Source organism: Polypterus senegalus, chromosome 4 (assembly GCF_016835505.1).
Source record: "Polypterus senegalus isolate Bchr_013 chromosome 4, ASM1683550v1, whole genome shotgun sequence".
Classification (NCBI taxonomy): domain Eukaryota; kingdom Metazoa; phylum Chordata; class Cladistia; order Polypteriformes; family Polypteridae; genus Polypterus; species Polypterus senegalus.
Genome location: NC_053157.1, coordinates 153,539,889 through 153,558,912, shown reverse-complemented (window position 1 = coordinate 153,558,912; position 19,024 = coordinate 153,539,889). Strand labels below are relative to the sequence as shown.

Below are 19,024 nucleotides of genomic sequence, written 5' to 3'. Positions count from 1 at the left end.
CACCTGTGTATGTAGGTCGGGGTCACTGAGCTTACCAAGCCAATTTGAGTTCCAATAATTAGTTCTAAAAGTTTTGGAATCAATAAAATGACAACGGTGCCCAAATTTATGCACCTGCCTGATTTTGTTTGAACAATTATTGCACGCTTTCTGTAAATCCAATAAACTTCATTTCACTTCTCAAATATCACTGTGTGTGTCTCCTATATGATATATTTAACTGACATTTTTTATCGTAACAACCAACGATTTATACAGGAAAATAATGACTATTAACAAGGTTGCCCAATCTTTTGCATCCCACTGTATATAATATGACATTTACAAACCTGTTTAATCCAATTCAGGATCACAGGAGATCCATCACAAAACCCACTTATGTGAACACCAATAGTCACAGCTGTAGAGGTCCACTATAAAAGAGATTTTCAACCTGGCATGCACATCTTTGAAATGTTGGAGCAAAACCAATGCAGAGACAGAGAGAGCTTGCAAACTCCACACAGAAAAGAAATGGGCTCCAAACTCGAGCCTAGAATGTAAAATCTATTTAGTAAATGCTAAACACTGCATTCTGTCATCATGCCAAATACATAAACACAGTAATTTATTTTAAGTGACTTTTTGCTATAATCAGTTTGCCATATTTTGCAAAGGTGGCTTTCAATATGAAACACTGCGAACAACTTTCCTGTAGTATCATAGTTTATAAAGCGAATTAAAGTAATTTTACACTTTTAAAATACATTATATTTTTCTTACACCCCACAATCCAAAGATATGCAGTCAGATTGATTGGCAAATTTTAATTGTCCCTTTGTCATTGAATAAATGGGTTTGTCCTGTGTTGAACTGGAATTTTCCCTGAGTCTGGTTTGTACCTTGCACCAGATTGTGCTGAAATATGTTTAGACTTCTTCAACCCTGTACTACATATGGCCAGCACAGAAATTGCAAAGTTAGATGAATCTAATACAACTTTCTGCCCCTTAGACAAAAGCCTGGTAAATCTGCAAAGGATATGAGAAAGTTGGTGAGCCCAGAGTCAACACCCACTCGGAAAAGAAAGCTTTCTGCTTCATCTTCTGTCTCACCTGCAAGTGCACAGTAGGAAAATAATTTTGATTTTTTCAATGTCCAATTTTTTTGTTTGCTTGCTTTAAATATTGTTTACTCTGTTACATTTCAACTAGTATAAGCCTTCTTACACTTATAGTGTTTGATTACAATTCTTATCGCATGCTTCATGTTGTGTTTTCTTACTTTTTTTAAGTTCAGGTAACATTGACTATATATAATATGTCAAGACTGCCAAGTTTTTAAAATGATACATACAAAACTGAAAAATATTGGATTTAGTTGTACCTCTTAGGTAAAGTAAGGATGGAATATTAGTATGAGCAATTTGCACTGATTCCTGCTTAGTGTTGTTGGTTACAGTATATCCATCCATCATCCAACCATAGAGGCTAATGTAAGTTATAATGTTAGGTATAGTAGGTAATATTCAATTAATTAAGCAACAACATTCTATGTTGGCACTGAGGAGAGTGTGAGCAATTCCACTCTGTGTCCTCTGCTGTTTAGCTGCTGAGACTTGTGTAGCACCTGCACTGTGCCCCTTCTGGTCAGATATCCCTTGTTGTGTATCCAGTAAAATCTCAGTGAAATCCGTTTTCGTCTCCAGGGATAGGGTTGACCACCTGACATTATGTCTTGTACCATTCAGACCTATATCTCAACAGATTCATACATTTCATGGGCAAACTTGCATTAGCAGACTTCAAGCAGTGTCTTGTTCTGGACATTCCACTATACTGTGCGATATTCAAAATAATAGCAGTCCGACATCACTAACGTGATCAATCACTTTTTTTGGTAAAAATTATTTTTCTACATAGCAAATCATTTACTAGTAGGTGTAGTAGAGTAATAAACCAATAAACCCAACAGTCATGACATGCATGCTGCTGATTCTGTGTAATTGAATCATTAACTGAAAGGGGCATGTTCAAAATAATAGCAGTGTGGAGTTGAATTAGTGAGGTCATTTATTCTGTGAAAAAACAAGTGTCAATTACAGTCCTTATTTAAGAAAGGCAGCAAATGTTGTGCATGCTGGTTATAGTGAATTTCTGTCTGAAAATTTGAGTGAAATGGGTCGTTCCAGACACTGTTCAGAAGAACAGCGTACTTTGATTAAAAAGTTGATTGGAGAGGGAAAAACATATAAAGAAGTGCAGAACATTATAGGCTGCTAAGCTAAAATTATCACAAATGTTTTAAAGTGTCAACCAAAACCTGAAAGACGTGGAAGAAAACTGAAATCTACCATTCGAATGGATCAAAGAATAGCCAAAATGGCAAAGACTCAGCCAATGATCAGCTCCAGGAAGATCAAACAAGGTCTAAAGTTGCCTGTGAGTACTGTTACAATTAGAAGATGCCTATGTGAAGCCAAGCTATCAGCAAGAAACCCCCGCAAAGTTCCATTGTTGCTAAAGAGGTTACAATTTGCTAAAAAACACATTGACTGGCCTAAAGAGAAATGGTGCAACATTTTGTGGACTGATAAAAGCAAGATTGTTCTTTTTGGGTCTAGGGGCTGCAGGCAGTTTGTCATACAACCCCCAAACACTGAATTCAAGCCACAGTACACTGTGAAGCATGGTAGCACAAGCATCATGATATGGGGATCTTTTTCATACTGTTATGTTGGGCCTATTTATCGCATACCAGGGATCATGGATCAGTTTGAATAGGTCACGTTGCCTTATGCCAAAGAAGAAATGCCCTTGAAGTGGGTGTTTCAACAAGACAACAACCCCAAACACGCCAGTAAACAAGCAACATCTTGGTTCCAGACCAACAAGATTAACGTTTAGGAGTGGCCAGCCCAATCCCCCTTTTATCCAACAGAAACCCTCTGGGGTGACATCAAAAATGCTCTTTCTGAGGAAAAACCAAGAAATGCAGGAGAATTGTAAATGTAGTTCGATCATCCTGGGCTGGAATACCTGGACACAGGTGCCAGAAGTTAGTCGACTCCATGCAACACAGATGTGCAGCAGTTCTCAGAAACCGTGGTTATTCAACTAAATATTAGTTCAGTAATTCAAAGGAAAGCAAAATCTTGAAACATTTTTCAGTTTATACAGTGAATATTTGAGTTTGTAAAGAAGAATGCAGACACTGATATTTTTTTTGAAAAGGCTAATATTTTATTTTCTTCACTTTCTGTAAAGGAATAACACAAATTTGGCAAACTTTTCATCATGTTTTGATTTGGAAAAATATGCAGTGTTCCCAATGCATTTACATGTCTGGAAATAAAAGCTATTATAAGGATTTTGAGCTTTATTCACTTTTTTAAACACACTGCTATTATTCTGAACACAACTGTATATGAAACAATGTGCAAAATGATGTTTATGAAAATATGGGTTTAATCATGTTCCTTATTGATTCACTATGGTATGCTGTATTTTATGTTCCAATATGAGATTCGAATGAAGACCATTATCAAGAAACAGCACAGAAAATGGTCAAGCACTATTAATAGACACAGTTTCATTAAGTGTGAAGCATTGTCAAATTGACCAGATTAAATCAACACATTTAGGTGTTGCATCATTAAATTAAATTGCAAAGATTTTTAATGCTTTAATCACATATATTAACGTCGATTAATCAGCAGCTCTAATACATTTCCATATATTTCAGTTTTTAAAATATTGTTTACTAATCCAAAGCCAGTTAAGAACACTTTGAAAACACATCAGATCTCAATGGGAAAAAATCATGATGGATATCTATACTGATATGGAATGAGTAATGTGTTAAGAACAAAAGGATTCCGCATCATTTGATGGAAATGAAAATTATCAACTTAACAGAAGGCTGAATTCAAAGACACCCCGAAAATCAAAGTGAAAAAATGATGCAGCAGGCTAGTCCATTTTGCCGAAATTCAATTGATTAAAAGTAGTTTGTATGGCCCCCACATGCTTGTATGCATTCCTGACAATGTCGGGGCATGCTCCTAATGAGACAATGGATGGTGTCCTGGGGATCTCCTCCAGATCTTGACCAGGGCATCACTGAGATCCTGGACAGTCTGAGGTGCAACCTGGCAGCATCGGATGGACCGAAACATAATGTTCCAGAGGTGTTCTATTGGATTTAGTTTAGGTGAGCATGTGGGCCAGTCAATGGTATTAATTCCTTTTTCCTCCAGGAACTGCCTGCATACTCTCGCCACATGAGGCTGGGCATTGTCATGCACCAGGAGGAACCCAGGATCCCCTGCACCAGCATAGAGTCTGACAATGGATCCAAGGATTTCATCCCGATACCTAATGGCAGTCAAGGTCCCGTTGTCTAGCCTGTAGAGTTCTGTGTGTCCGTTCATGGATATGCCTCCCCAGACCATCACTAACCTACCACCAAACCAATCATGGTGAACAATGTTTTCCAGATCCTTTCATGTGTGTCATATGTGCTCAGGGTGAACCTACTTTCATCTGTGAAAAGCACAGGGTGCCAGTGGTGCACCTGCCAATTCTAGTGTTCTGTGGCAAATGCCAATCGAGCTCTACGGTGTAAGGCAGTGAGCACAGGGCCCACTAGAGGACGTAGTTGTACTACTTGTGTAACCTCTGTAGGGTCCAGGTATCGCCTCATGCTACCAGTAGTGACACTGACCATAGCCAAATGCAAAACTAGTGAAAAAACAGTCAGAAAAGACGAGGAGGGAAAAATGTCAATGGCCTCCACCTTTTAAACCATTCCTGTTTTGGGGTTTGTCTCATTGTTGTTCCTCTAGTGCACCTGTTGTTAATTTCATTAACACCAAAGTAGCTGAAACTGATTAACAATCCACTCTGGTACTTACAGTGCATCCGGAAAGTATTCACAGCGCATCACTTTTTCCAGATTTTGTTATGTTACAGCCTTATTCCAAAATGGATTAAATTTATTTTTTTCAGAATTCTACACACAACACCCCATAATGACAATGTGAAAAAAGTTTACTTGAGGTTTTTGCAAATTTATTAAAAATAAAAAAACTGAGAAAGCACATGTACATAAGTATTCACAGCCTTTGCTCAATACTTTGTCGATGCACCTTTGGCAGCAATTACAGCCTCAAGTCTTTTTGAATATGATGCCACAAGCTTGGCACACCTATCCCTGGCCAGTTTCGCCCATTCCTCTTTGCAGCACCTCTCAAGCTCCATCAGGTTGGATGGAAAGTGTCGGTGCACAGCCATTTTAAGATCTCTCCAGAGATGTTCAATCAGATTCAAGTCTGGGCTCTGGCTGGGCCACTGGTGATGAGCGGTGCCTGGTTTCCTCCAAACGTGATGCCTGGCATTCACACCAAAGAGTTCAATCTTTGTCTCATCAGACCAGAGAATTTTGTTTCTCATGGTCTGTGAGTCCTTCAGGTGCCTTTTGGCAAACTCCAGGTGGGCTGCCATGTGCCTTTTACTAAGGAGTGGCTTCTGTCTGGCCACTCTACCATACAGGCCTGATTGGTGGATTGCTGCAGAGATGGTTGTCCTTCTGGAAGTTTCTCCTCTGCTCACAGAGGACCTCTGGAGCTCTGACAGAGTGCATGTGAATACTTTCCGGATGCACTGTAACTGACCAGATTAATAGCCCAGAAATTTCATTGACTTGATGCTATACTCTGGTTAAAAAGTGTCCTTTTATTTTTTTTAGCACTACTGTATATTTTTGTATTTGTTAATTTTGTGTAATTCAGGTCTGCATTTTATCCATTTTGGTGAGCACAGTCTATCATTTATGTTATACTTTAATGTTACTCAATGTAATGAATATATGCAGTTTTGAAAGACTTTCTAAAAAGGTGCAGGAGGTATGCTTCCTCTTTGTGTTTCAGTGAATGGGCAGATGTTTCACTTCAGTTTTAGGTTTTGCAAAACATACCACATTATTAGGTGTTTTGGCCTAAAAAAATGTAATTTTTTTTTTTTTAAATTTTTCCCTCAGATCAAGAGTACAGTCTAGTCAATCAAATAAGCAGTGGCGGAAAAATGAAATCAGTCCTACTATGCCCAGAGGAAGAGGAGCTCCAAAACTTGAAGAAACACCTGCCAAAAAAGCAAAGCGATAAAGTTTAAAAGTAATGATAGTGATTGAATTGTTGTCCCGATTAAATTTTGATTTGAGAGACGTTTTTAAATATATTTGATGTGAATGATATTTAAGTTGTAATACTTTTATCAATTTTACAAACCATATGTGATATTTTTATATACATTTTTCTGTAAATGTAAATATTGTTTAAATTCTGATTTAAGCTATCAACATGCACTTGTGTTGTTTACTGTAATCTGCATCATTATTGTTGTTAACCCTTGTACATTTACCTATTTCAGTGATTTTTTTTTTAATATACTTACTATATGCTGTTGTGACTATACACATTTAATGGTGCTGTTATTATAAACATTTTTAAATGTGTGATGTTAAATCTGTACACACATATATATATATATATATATATATATATATATATATATATACATACATACATACATACATACATGTACATGTATAAATTACACATTCAGTATTGTATTATACACAGGATAGACATGTTCATACTTTAAATGGTACTGTGCAAGACATTTTTAGCCGAAAATATTTGTTTTGTATGTGTGCATATAATTTTACATTTTTACCATGCTTCATTAGTTTGACAAAATTTTATAAAATTATGTACACAGTGTTTTCTTTGGCCTTTGATTAATTTTTACATGTAAAAAAGAATAACTTGTGAACTAGTCTTTTTTTCTTTCAGTGTTTATCATGCATATATCATTAAAGCAGTCTTTTTCTGTCTTAATGTACTAAAGAAAAGTAATTTTATTGTGCGTTTTGTATTTCTCCGGAGTGTTTTATGAACTGTATGTTACATCTAATTAATAGATTCATTTGGATATTCAAGATTATCAGGTTTTATGAGTTACATAAGATTGAGATTTATGAAGTATCAGTAGCATTTTGAGTTACCCTTACTTTGCTGTTCAGACATAAGCTAAGCACACACGTTACTACTTTTACTAAGCCCAGCTGTTCACAACAAAGAAGTGAGCTTTAGCTAAAGCCAAAGTCTCCATGAAGAATAGCCTGTTTGAAGAAGAGAAGAGGACTTTCTAAACTTTTACGCTTAGTGCTTTCCTTTAAGGTGAAACTGATTATTTTAAGCATCAAAACAGCAAGCAATGTAGCAGTATAGGAAATAATTCTACTTCACCTGTATGCTGTAAACTCATTAAAGTTTCCTTTCTTTGTATAGCACTTGTTAGTGAGTGGCAATACACCACTCTTAATGCAGCTGTTTACTAACTTGCTGATCATAATATTTAGTTTAAGTTAATTTGATATTAATTGTGATTGTGCAGCTTATGTTTTTTAGCTTTTCTCCTCTCCACTGACCATGATGTAAGATATTATTTTTTATATCTTTATTAGCCTCCTTGATGTTAATCCTGAGCATGACTGCGCAATTAAGGTTAACTGGGAATTCTGTGCAAATAAGGCGAACTTTAAGTCACACTCAGGCTGACATGCAGTGATATGCTTTACAGTGTTAAGCCTGAATAACTCTCAGGACAGTATTCTACTGCCATCTACTGGATAAAATAACATCATGCTGCAAATTAAGATTAATATTTCTGTGCTTTCTGGGACTTTATGGTAACTCTTAAGGTAGCTCATCGATATTCATGAGTGGAACGGAGCCACTAATGAAAAAAGAGAATGGCAAATGAAGTGGCGTACAGGCAGTTTTATAAGAAAATGAAACAGAACATTGTCATCAGACGTTGACATGGACATTGAAACTGATACATGATATGACACTTTATGACTGGTCTGCAGTAATATGCCCAATTGAATTTGGCCATGTGAAGCTACGTGACAAAACAGCAAAATGATTGTGACCAAGGACAAGAAAGACATTAGCTCCCTATGCACTGCTCAAAAATTATTTAAGCTGAAGAGGTGAGAGCCCTTGAATCTCCGATCCCTTGCCATATGCTCTCCAGACTCAATAAGCATTATAGGAGAAGACTTGGCTATTATGTGGACAGAAGAGTTCTGTACAGGGTATTAAATAAAGGGGTGTTAGTAATTATGGGACATACAGTGCCCTCCATAATATTTGGGACAAAGACGCATTTTTCCTTGATTTAACCCACTGCTTCACTGCTTAAAGTTACAAATCAAACAGTTCAGATGTGATTAAAGAGCTCATTGAAGATTTTTATGTAAGGGTATTTGCATACATTTTGGTCACTGCATGTACAAATGACAACTTCTACTGTTTGGAGTCTCTAGTTGCCATTGTTCAACGTGAGGACCAGTGCATTGCCAATGAAAGTCAAAGAAGCCATTGTGAAGCTGAAAAACAAAAATAAAACCATTAGAGACATCAGTAAAACCTTAGTATTACCTAAATCAACTGTCTGGAATATTATTAAAAAGAAAGAATGCACTGGAAAGCTTAGTAATCGCAAAAGGACTGGTTGGCCAAGAAAGGCCTCCGCTGCCGATGACAGAGGAACCCACACTATGGTAAAGAAAAAGCTACAAATGCCTGTCTGACAGATCCCAAACATTATTCAGGAGTCAGACGTGTATGTGTCGGAGACTGCTACCCGTTCAAGTTTTTGAACAGAAGTACAGAGAATGGACAGATTTCATTTTGTGAAAAGGGACTTGAAAGAGATTGCAGAATTCTGGGAAAAGGTCTTGTGGACAGATGAAATAAGCCTGTATCATAGTGATGGCAAGAGCAAAGTGGAATTGAAAAGGAACTACCCAAGATCAAAAGCATGACCACCTCATCTGTTAAATGTGGTAGTGGTTGGGGATGATAATAGCTTGGACATGTATGGCTGCCAAAGGTACTGGCACAATTAACTTCATTGATAATGTAAGTGCTAATGCCAGTTGCAAATGAATTCTGAGGTGTATAGAAATATCTTAACCTGTTCAAGTTCCAGTAAATCCCTCCAAATTCACTGGGTTGTGCTTCATCCTAACAGTGATCCCAAACATACAGCTAAGGCAACACAGATGTTTTTCAAAGCTAAAAACCTGACAATTCTTGAATGGCTAAGCTATTTACCTGATTTCAATCCAATTGAGCTTGCCTTCCATATGCTGAAAACAAAATGTAAGTGGACAAGCCCCTGAAACAAGCAGGAGCTGATGATGTCTTCATCAGAGGCTTGCTAGAACATCTGAATTGTTTAATTTGTAATTTTAACCTGTGTATTTGTGCACTGTATATCTGAGAAATATTATTTTGTGTACAGTAAGAGTTTGTTTTTCCTTTCAGTTATTTCTCCTCAATTTAAGGTAATGTTTTTGTTAATATTTTAAATTAAAAATAGAGGATAAACAAAAATGTCTTTTCACAGCCCATTTTGCTTTTATTTATTTTGCCAGTATTAATGATGGGCACTGTAGAGTAAACTTTTTGCTAGCATTGTAACCTAGTAAGTGTTGCTTGGTCAGTGAATCTTTAGTCCGTCTCCATACATTTTTACTTGTCTGATTAATTTCTAAATAGTATGTCGCACATGTTTATTATGAAGTTGTTAATGCTTTGGTGTCATGTAGGCTTTAAACGCTTATATTTGCATAATTATGCACTCAGTCATATATAGCAAATTCTTGTATGGAGCATTTTATGCTTCCACAATAGAGGGAGTGACACAAATAATATGTAAGGGGGTATGTCAAGAACAATATTTGCTTTTTTATTAAAACTATTGTGATATGATTTGAACGATAAACATTTTTCATATTTTTTTGAAGCTTCATCACCTTGCTCAAAGTGTCTTGCAACTTTCCTAATATTTCAGTTCGCTCCGGTTTCCTTCGGATTAATATTCTGTAATTGAAACTTTTGATGTAATTAACATTTGTGAAGTCTCTTGCGAATTCCTTGAATAAATTTTAATATCTGTCTGTTAACAAGATGGATTAATATCCATCTTAAAATGTATCTTTTGAAGTTACCTGAATGGAAATGTATCAGTTTTGTGAATATTCCAAATGGTTTAATGGGTGAGGAGAAGTGGGGAAAAAATGTACCAGTACTGGCTGCTTTGTTGCTGCCTGATGATGTGTGATGAGTTCTTGTTGTCATGAGTTGATTCACCTTTAAGTTTTGTTTTTTTGAAAAGCAAATGACAATGACATTTTATGATTACTCTTTAAACTAGTAACCAGCATTCAGACGCAGTTTGTCTGCTTTCTGTAATTAAACATACTGTATATGTGTGTTTTTGTCTCATTAAGAATATAGCAAAAATTGTAAAACATGGAAGAAAGTGAACATAAAAATGTATAATCACTAAAGATAAAAAAATCAGGGTTAATCACTTATGCACTGTGTTCCGCCAGCGGGGTGCAGCCATATTTCACTGTTGTGTGCGTACATTGCTGGAAATCCACAAGTCTTTTAAAAGTAATAATGATATTTTTACATACCCATGGGTGTTACTTTCCAAATAAATCATAGGTTTCAATGTTGTCTGCTCTCTTCCATTATCAAAATATATGATGTACACACATATTGTATTCCGAGGTGAGCAGCATGTCACAACTGAGTGAATCTGCTTTTATCAAAGATCTCATCTATGTCAAGGCACATATAGTGAAATGCTCATTACCATTGGATAGCTTGAGCTAGCCCCTGTTAGTGTTGTATAGTTGTCTGTGATTGGTCATTCATATTGCATGTCCTAGCTGTGCATATAAAGCACAAAATAAATGGATTCTATGAATGCTTATTTTTATGCTTTATTGTATGCAAAGCTTGAGTAGGATTCTGAGCACAGTTTTGACTCTATTGAGAGACTTGTTTGAAGTACTTGATTTGTAAGTACTGCTTTTAGTATAACTTTAAAGCATTGCAACATGTAGTTTTTCAGTTCATTCGTCATCTGTTCAATTACCATACCCAAACACTGTCTGCCAAACATTCTCCTTATATTAATTTACTGAGCAGTTCTGTTTCAGTTTTAATTTAGAGTACAGGCACTGTTTCTTAGCATAACTGTAAATTGTGTTACACTGTACTTGTGTACAGTTTCATGGGAGGACTCCCATTAGATCGAATGTTACTGTGTCATGAGCAAATGAGCGCAAAAAAGGTGTTTCAGCTGGTGTCTTGTTCAAAGTATAATTCCTCTGCCGCACATGCACTCCCCCACCAAAGGGATCAACTGTGCTGTTTAATTTATTTATTTTTAATCGCTATCACCGCTGAAACCTGGGAAGTCAGACCTGAGCACTAATAGAATCAGGATAAAAAAAAATCCTTGACAGGTCTGTTGTTCCCTTCGGTGTCAGTGGAGTCTGTAGGGGGATAATTCTGTAAACAAGCCTCATGTGCTTGTGACCCAGCCACTGCAACTTGTGACCTCAAAAGTGACAGAGAAACTCTGGTTTAGGTAAATACAGTTTATCTGTATGTCTAACTCTGCCTGTTTTGTGCCATTTGCCCAGAGCTGTCAGAATTGTCAGTAAATCCCTCCAAATTCTTATCAGCACTAATAGAAGCAGGTATGAAAACATGTGTACTTAGTTTATTCTAGATGTGAGATGCAAGAAAAAATTTAAAATCACACTTAACTTCTGTGGGACAACTGCAACAGTGTGCAGGAGAAGGAGGAATTTCAGCACAAAAAAAAAATCTAGTGCAAAACCATTTTAATGGTTTAGATTAGTACATCATTACATGTACAGTATATAGTTACAAATGTATTTGTTGCTTTAGAGTGCTATATAGTGTATGTGTGTTGTGACTGGCGGCCATGGCCAGTACCTAGCTGGGATGCCAGCTGGATGGAAGGATGGAGGGAGAGAGTATTGGCAGGGCACTACCTCCCCAGGAAGCTAGATGGTAGCCCTCCTGGGCAGCCGTGGCAACATGGATTCCAGCAGGGCATGCTGGAAGTTGGAGTGTGGCACAGCCCTATTGGTTTCTGTGGGGTGCTGCAGAGCCCTACAGGAGGCATATACAGTACTGTACCACACCTTGGGGGTGATTCCAGTTCTGATTAATGAGCCATCTGAAACACCCCCAGGATCTGCTTGAAAGGAGCCGCCTCACCCCTTTCGGGGAGCCAGAGTTGGGAGGAAGAGGGACGAAGTTTGCCAAGAGGCGGAGTGGAGGCGGACAACAAAGAGAAGAAGGACTGTGTATTTGGTGCAACTGTGCTGTTGTGGGGAGCAAGGGAGGTGCACTACACAGGTGTTGTGCTGAACTCATGTCTCTGCCTGTGTGTGTTGGGGTGGGGGCAGCTGGAACACCCATGGTTTCCACAGTGTTTATTTATATATATATGTATTTATGTATTTTATTTACATATTATTTTTTCTTTCTAAAATAATTTAAAATTTTAACTGCTTCTGCAGTACTTGTTTTGTGAGATTGTTTACAGGTGCCGGTCATAAAATTAGAATATCATGACAAAGTTGATTTATTTCAGTAATTCCATTCAAAAAGTGAAACTTGTGTATTAGATTCATTCATTACACACAGACAAGGAATGCGACAGCTGAAACCCATGTCTTGCATACGTCTGTGCGTGGTGGTTCTTGAAGCACTGACTCCAGCTGCAGTCCACTCTTTGTGAATCTCCCCCACAGTTTTGAATGGGTTTTATATCACAATCCTCTCCAGGGTGTGGTTATCCCTATTGCTTGTACACTTTTTTCTACGACATCTTGTCCTTCCTTCGCCTCTCTATTAATGTGCTTGGACACAGAGCTCTGTGAACAGCCAGCCTCTTTAGCAATGACCTTTTGTGTCTTGCCCTCCTTGTGCAAGGTGTCAATGGTCGTCTTTTGGACAACTGTTAAGTCAGCAGTCTTCCCCATGATTGTGTAGCCTACAGAACTAGACTGAGAGACCATTTAAAGGCTTTTGCAGGTGTTTTGAGTTAATTAACTGATTAGAGTGTGGCACCAGGGGTCTTCAATATTGAACCTTTTCACAATATTCTAATTTTCCGAGATACTGAATTTGGGACTTTCATTAGTTGTCAGTTATAATCATCAAAATTAAAAGAAATAAACATTTGAAATACATCAGTCTGTGTGTAATGAATGAATGTAATATACAAGTTTCACTTTTTGAATGGAATTACTGAAATAAATCAACCTTGTCTCGATATTCTAATTTTATGACCAGCACCTGTAGGTGCCAGAGGCTAAATGTTTTCAAATGGGGTACTTGGTGCAATAATAGCTGGCAGATTGGAACACAAAAGAAAATCGTTTCCCGGAGTTATATCATAAACCCCAATTTTATGATGATTTATTTAGTCAATATTGGTGTAAACAAAAGTTCTTAATGATGTAAATACTTTCTTTTAAAAATTTGAAGTGTTGTACTTGCTGCTGTTCCATCATTTGCAATTCCTTTATTATGTAAGCAGAGTGAAAGCCATTTACTTTGGGGTATGTGTTTTAGGTGCAGCAATGCTAAAAATCCCTTAGTGCACAAGGCATTAATATATACTGTTTTAGAAGACCTAGGGCTTTCCTTAATTAATACTACTGCCTTGTAGCTCTTGAGTCCAGGGTTCAGATCATGGCCAGGGCTCCACTAGTTGAAAAAAAAACCTGTAGCTACGCAGGGATTCCAGGACTGAGTTTGAGAACCACTGGTTTAGAAAGGTCAACCAGCAAATAAAATGGATATCCAGTCAGTCCTAACATTTTAAAATAAGAAGGTTGATAGACGCATTATTTTAGTGTAGCCTGCCTTTGATATTTATTGATGCATTATGTGTTTCATTTTATGATTGTTTACTTAGTCATTTTGACTGTCCTTTGTACTTGTAGTTATTATCATTTTATTATCTTCATGATGTTCAACAAATGCCATCTCTTAGAAACTATGGTTATAGCTTTATTAGGTGCACCTACCTAATAGAGTGTTGATCCTCATATACTGTTAGTGCAGCTGGAATTTTAGTGCCGCACGTTCAATGACCATCAAGCACAGAGCTGTTGGCCCCTGTCATCTCTAGTTTTCCCATAGTTCTTGCAGATTAGCTGTTGGTTAATGTCTGTTCTGAATATATGCTGGCATTGATTGAGATCTGGCATCTAGAAAGCGCACTGTGTAAATTAGAATTTAGTAGTAATTTCATGATACCATTTCAAGGTTCCCATAGCCTTTTGACATTAAACAATATCATGCTTAAAAAGTCCAATTTGGAAATGGGTACCATTCTCCTAAGAATGGATTCACGTGACCAGCAGCAGTATTCCAATATCCTGTGCCAATCAAGTGACTGGTCTAGCATGAGCATGAGTGAACACTGGGGTGTTGCGGTCACCACTGCTCACTGAATGCTGATTGTTTGTTTTTATTTGTTTTTAATCTCAGCATTGAACAGATGGACATTACACTGAGAAATAACATCTGTTTGTAGATTGCTGAAAATATTTTATTCTGCTCTGATGGAGTAAAGAACTATTTGCTACAGTGATAGCTTTCCATGTTACAGTAGCTGGCGTAACCTGCGGCTTTTGTATAGCAGATGACAAATCATTCTTAAATCATGGAAAGCTTTAACCTGTCATGGATGACTCCTCATTTGAGGTATTCACCAGAAGAACTTTAGTAAACCTGCCTCATGAAGAGATTCATCGACCATCAGACTGTTTTCATCAAGGATCTCACCATAATTTCCGCTACAGTGAGGATGGGGGTAAGTCTATTTACTCTTTTTTTGTCTGTAAAGGGTCACAACTTGAGAAAATTCAATTAAGAATGTGTTATGCCACTTTATCAAGTCAGTTGCCTAGATGCATTTGAACTGCCTCAAACTTGGTTTTACTAACATTAGTTCTCTCACGGGTGGCACGGTGGCGCAGTGGTAGCGCTGCTGCCTCGCAGTTAGGAGACCCGGGTTCGCTTCCCAGGTCCTCCCTGCGTGGAGTTTGCATGTTCTCCCCGTGTCTGCATGGGTTTCCTCCGGCGCTCGGTTTCCTCCCACAATCCAAAGACATGCAGGTTAGGTGGATTGGCGATTTTAAATTGGGCTTGGTGTGTGGGTGTGTTTGTGTGTGTCCTGCGGTGGGTTGGCACCCTGCCCAGGATTGGTTCCTGTCTTGTGCCCTGTGTTGGCTGGGATTGGCTCCAGCAGACCCCCGTGACCCTGTATTCGGATTCAGCGGGTTAGAAAATGGATGGATGGATGGATAGTTCTCTCACTAATAAAGCCCTTTTGGTTAACAACCTCAGTGTTAAACTGTCAGCAAACAGATGACTCTACATGGCTGAAGTTAACAGTCTACTGAGAGTTATTTCCTGCAAAAAAAGGAAATTTAAATGAAAATTAAAATTATAAAATGTAAATTTTATCTTTTGCAATTTCATTCTCAATTTAATTCATTAATTAATTCATGAATTCATCAATTTAAACACCATTTGCAATTTCATTTTCAGCTTGAACAGCAATGAAGCTGCAAAAATGAAAAGTAAAATGCAAATAAGCACTGGTGCCACCTGCAGCTCATTGAATTTTCATTTTCAAAATACAAATAGTGTGGGTCAATGGATAGGGTTTTGTACCTCAATTTCCCACAATTCTTTGACCTTCATAGCTGTAGCCACTTTGATCGATAGAATACTTCTCACTTCGATTGTGTTTAATTCACATGATTTTAATCTTTTCATCTCCATATTGCAAGCTTTACAGTGAAATCATCTCACAAAATCCGAAGACCATGCATAATTGTAGTTCTGAAGTAAGTAATGTGCTAATTACAATATTTAACATGAAAACAATTTTATTATGTCATAACTTTTCATGTCAATTACACTGTGCATTCATGTTTACTTACTGGCGTAATGTTTACTTATTTTTTTAAATATTTACCATCATTTTATTACTGCAGATTTTATTAATGGTCAGTTTTATTGTGAGAGGTGATCTTAAGTGTCATAAAGGTGCCTTAAATAAAAATGTATTATTAATATTATCATCATCTAGAGACTCCAGTTATGTCCTCAAAATGAGAATTCACACCCTTACAACAACTTCTCCAGCTTACAGGGCAGATCTTTTTTCTTTTCACCCAGAGAGAGGGTCTTTTTTGAGTCATTACACACCCAACACAATCCACTAACACCTTCAGATTGAGCCGTCAATTACATGGAAAAAGTACAGATGTAGCCAGTAAAATAAGTCTGCAGTTTACATGTGGGAAGTCTGCAGGTTAAGAAAATTTATGGATGAGCTGGCTTGTCAAATGAAAGCTTACAGTGCATCATCCACAGCAGCCATCAGTGTTGAAAGGTTTGGGAGGCATAAATGCATTGTGGGAATGTGCTAACTTGACCGTACACTGGTGGTATTATGATAAGTAAGCATTAAAATGAAGTAAACTGAATACTTTGTTCAGCATAAGTTAGTTTATTAATAGTAATTTGTTAGAAATATAATAAACGAATATGTCAAATAATACAGTCGATCATTTATACAATACAGAAATATATTACATACGTTTATGATACAGTTTATAACATGAAGTGTCTGAATTATCTTATCAGCTGTTAAAATGCTGGCAGTTCATGCTTATGAGCCTGGATGAAAAATATACAAAAACTCCTCCAAACATAACTGTTGTCATACCAAGCTATTTTAGGTGAAGTATTATGTCTGCGGTTTTGTTTTATACCCCTTTTAACTTACATATTCTGTCTTCTTCCCAAATACAGCGGTGGTTTAGGAGGCTTACATTTGGACAGCTCCATCTGAAGTGTGCAAATATGAATTGTTTCTGTAAAGTCCTGAAGAAATCAAGTAATGATGCGTCCTTGCAATTTGAAATTCATATGATAACAAAAAGGAGAAAAAAATGCATATTACACTCTCATTAATGAATTATATGCAAGAAGGATGTTTTACTTTCTTTTTCAAAATGACCTCACCATCTTTGAACATAAGAAAGTAAGAAGTTAAACAAATAAGAGTAGGTCACGGAGTTCATTGAGCTTGTTCAGTTAGGGGTCAGTTAAAGATTTCTTAGGGTTTCATTAGGATTCTATCAATGTTACTGTATTTAAAAAAATTAAATCATGATTATACAGGTGAATCCTAAAATATGTAATTATAATTGGTAAGGATACTGCATTTTTAAACAAATCATTCTGTACTGACTCCTCTATCTAACATAAATATTGTTTCAGGTCTGTTGAAACATAATGCCCTTATGTCACTTTGCTCAGCCTGTGAATATTAAACTTATTAAAAATAGCTAATACTTTATATAATAATAATGGTATGTTTCTGTCTCTTTGACAAAATATTTAGAATTTATCAGATTTATCAGTGAATATGAGATCTGAGCAGAAACAAGACAGATTTTAGCTTGCTCAAAATTCATATTTAGTAGTTGTTAAGGATTGAGTAGATAATCTGAAATAAAAAGCCACTTGGTACCTTATCACTAAAAAACTAAAAACAATTGTTCTGAAGGTCTTAAGGTAATAGTTTGAAATAGAGATTCCTGTTCCGTTTTTTCCTTATATTTCAGAGAGGAATGAGATAAGCAAAATTATGCTGTTCATTGGCATACTTTTGCTCATTTATATTCTTGAAAACTTGAATGGTGATGATCAGGGTCTGTTAAGAAGAAAAATAAAAAGAAAACTTAATTTCTAGAAACATCGATAGATCAGAAATTGGTTAATGGTTAACTGGTTAATGTAGTTTGAGAACAGTTTCTTTTTTGTTAGGTGATCTAATCGCAAAAATGACTTCGGGACTTAGGACATGTTTGGGATTAACAGTCATATGCCACACTTGGACTCAGGTGCACATCTACTGCATTTACATGATGCTCACAAAATATAGGAACATGAACAGAAAATGTTCCATTTGTTATTTTTAATAAATTTGCAAACATTTCTATAACCCTGCTTTGCTTTGTCATTCTTGGGTAGGGAGTGTTGCTTGATGAGAGGACAAATAAATGATTCCAGCACAAGGCTACAACACAACAAAATGAACTTTCTGAAACAACTGTGTAGATACAAGCATTCCCTGGAACACAAAATGGCCTTCATTCTTATTCAAATAAGACTGAACTACATGAATATTGACAGAATTAGTTTAATAGTAACATTAGTTATCAAAACAAACCCTAATAAGGCATTGCCTTTCATTTTGTAACATTTGATAAATGCTTTATATAGACTATCACTTCTTGTTTCACATTCAAAGGAATGGCCTTTCAGTTTTTCTTTGGCTTTTCCAACTAGCTCGTGATCAGTTTAAGAGTCACTGTTCCCAAGATAATGAAAGACGACATGTGAACAACACACATGACAAGGTAAGTGAACCACCGCACGTGCACACTTGTGTACAGCTTGCTGCAGAACTGCTAATCAGCCCCACCACATTTAGCAGGCTGCTGTGAGGACAATGTATGAAGGTGGTAGCATCAGCTATGGAATAACTTATATAATAATAATAACCACCAACAGCAAGCCATGCCCTGTATCGCAGGCTATAGCAAAGTGGATTTGCAATTGTGTGTATTTTTGCATCACCTTTTTGTTTTTGGGTTTAATGTTACAGTAATATTATCAAAATATATCGGACTATAAGTAGCCATTTGCATTTAAAATGTAGTGAAGTAAAAGTGAAAGCAGACAATGTTAAAATGTTCTCTAAACATACTCAAGTACATTAAATTATTTCTACTTTGTTACTAAACAATACTGCATTCCATTACTTCCAGATGGTGCCTGGGGCCAACTGTAATGTAACACTTTCCCCGTGTTTATGGGATCTGCCCAGAATTGGATCCTAACGCAGAGTAGACTGAACTAACTAAGTTGGCAGCATCTCACACAGAATACATCTAGCCACTAGGTTGAACATAACACCAACAAGCTTTTGGATTCACCTTCTTGTTGAATATGAATTTTTGTTTATTTATA

General features: G+C 36.8%; 2 protein-coding genes across 5 annotated transcripts in view; one reads left to right on the top strand and one right to left on the bottom strand.

Moving 5' to 3' along the window:
* The window catches only part of bod1l1 (biorientation of chromosomes in cell division 1-like 1), a 153,161-nt gene extending 146,653 nt beyond the window's left edge, over positions 1-6,508 (top strand). For all 3 annotated transcript variants that reach the window (XM_039751506.1, XM_039751505.1, XM_039751504.1), the window contains exons 44-45: positions 994-1,107; positions 6,019-6,508. In XM_039751506.1, coding sequence (XP_039607440.1) covers positions 994-1,107; positions 6,019-6,142 — 238 coding nt within the window. In that variant the 3' untranslated portion in view covers positions 6,143-6,508. The remainder of the gene's footprint in view (positions 1-993; positions 1,108-6,018) is intronic.
* Positions 6,509-16,462: 9,954 nt separating this feature from the next.
* Positions 16,463-19,024, bottom strand: part of LOC120527740 — a 47,400-nt gene continuing 44,838 nt past the window's right edge. The window contains exon 8 of one of the 2 annotated variants that reach the window (XM_039751503.1): positions 16,463-17,702. The gene's annotated coding sequence lies outside the window, so the exon portion shown is untranslated. The remainder of the gene's footprint in view (positions 17,703-19,024) is intronic. The other variant, XM_039751502.1, reaches the window with a different exon arrangement.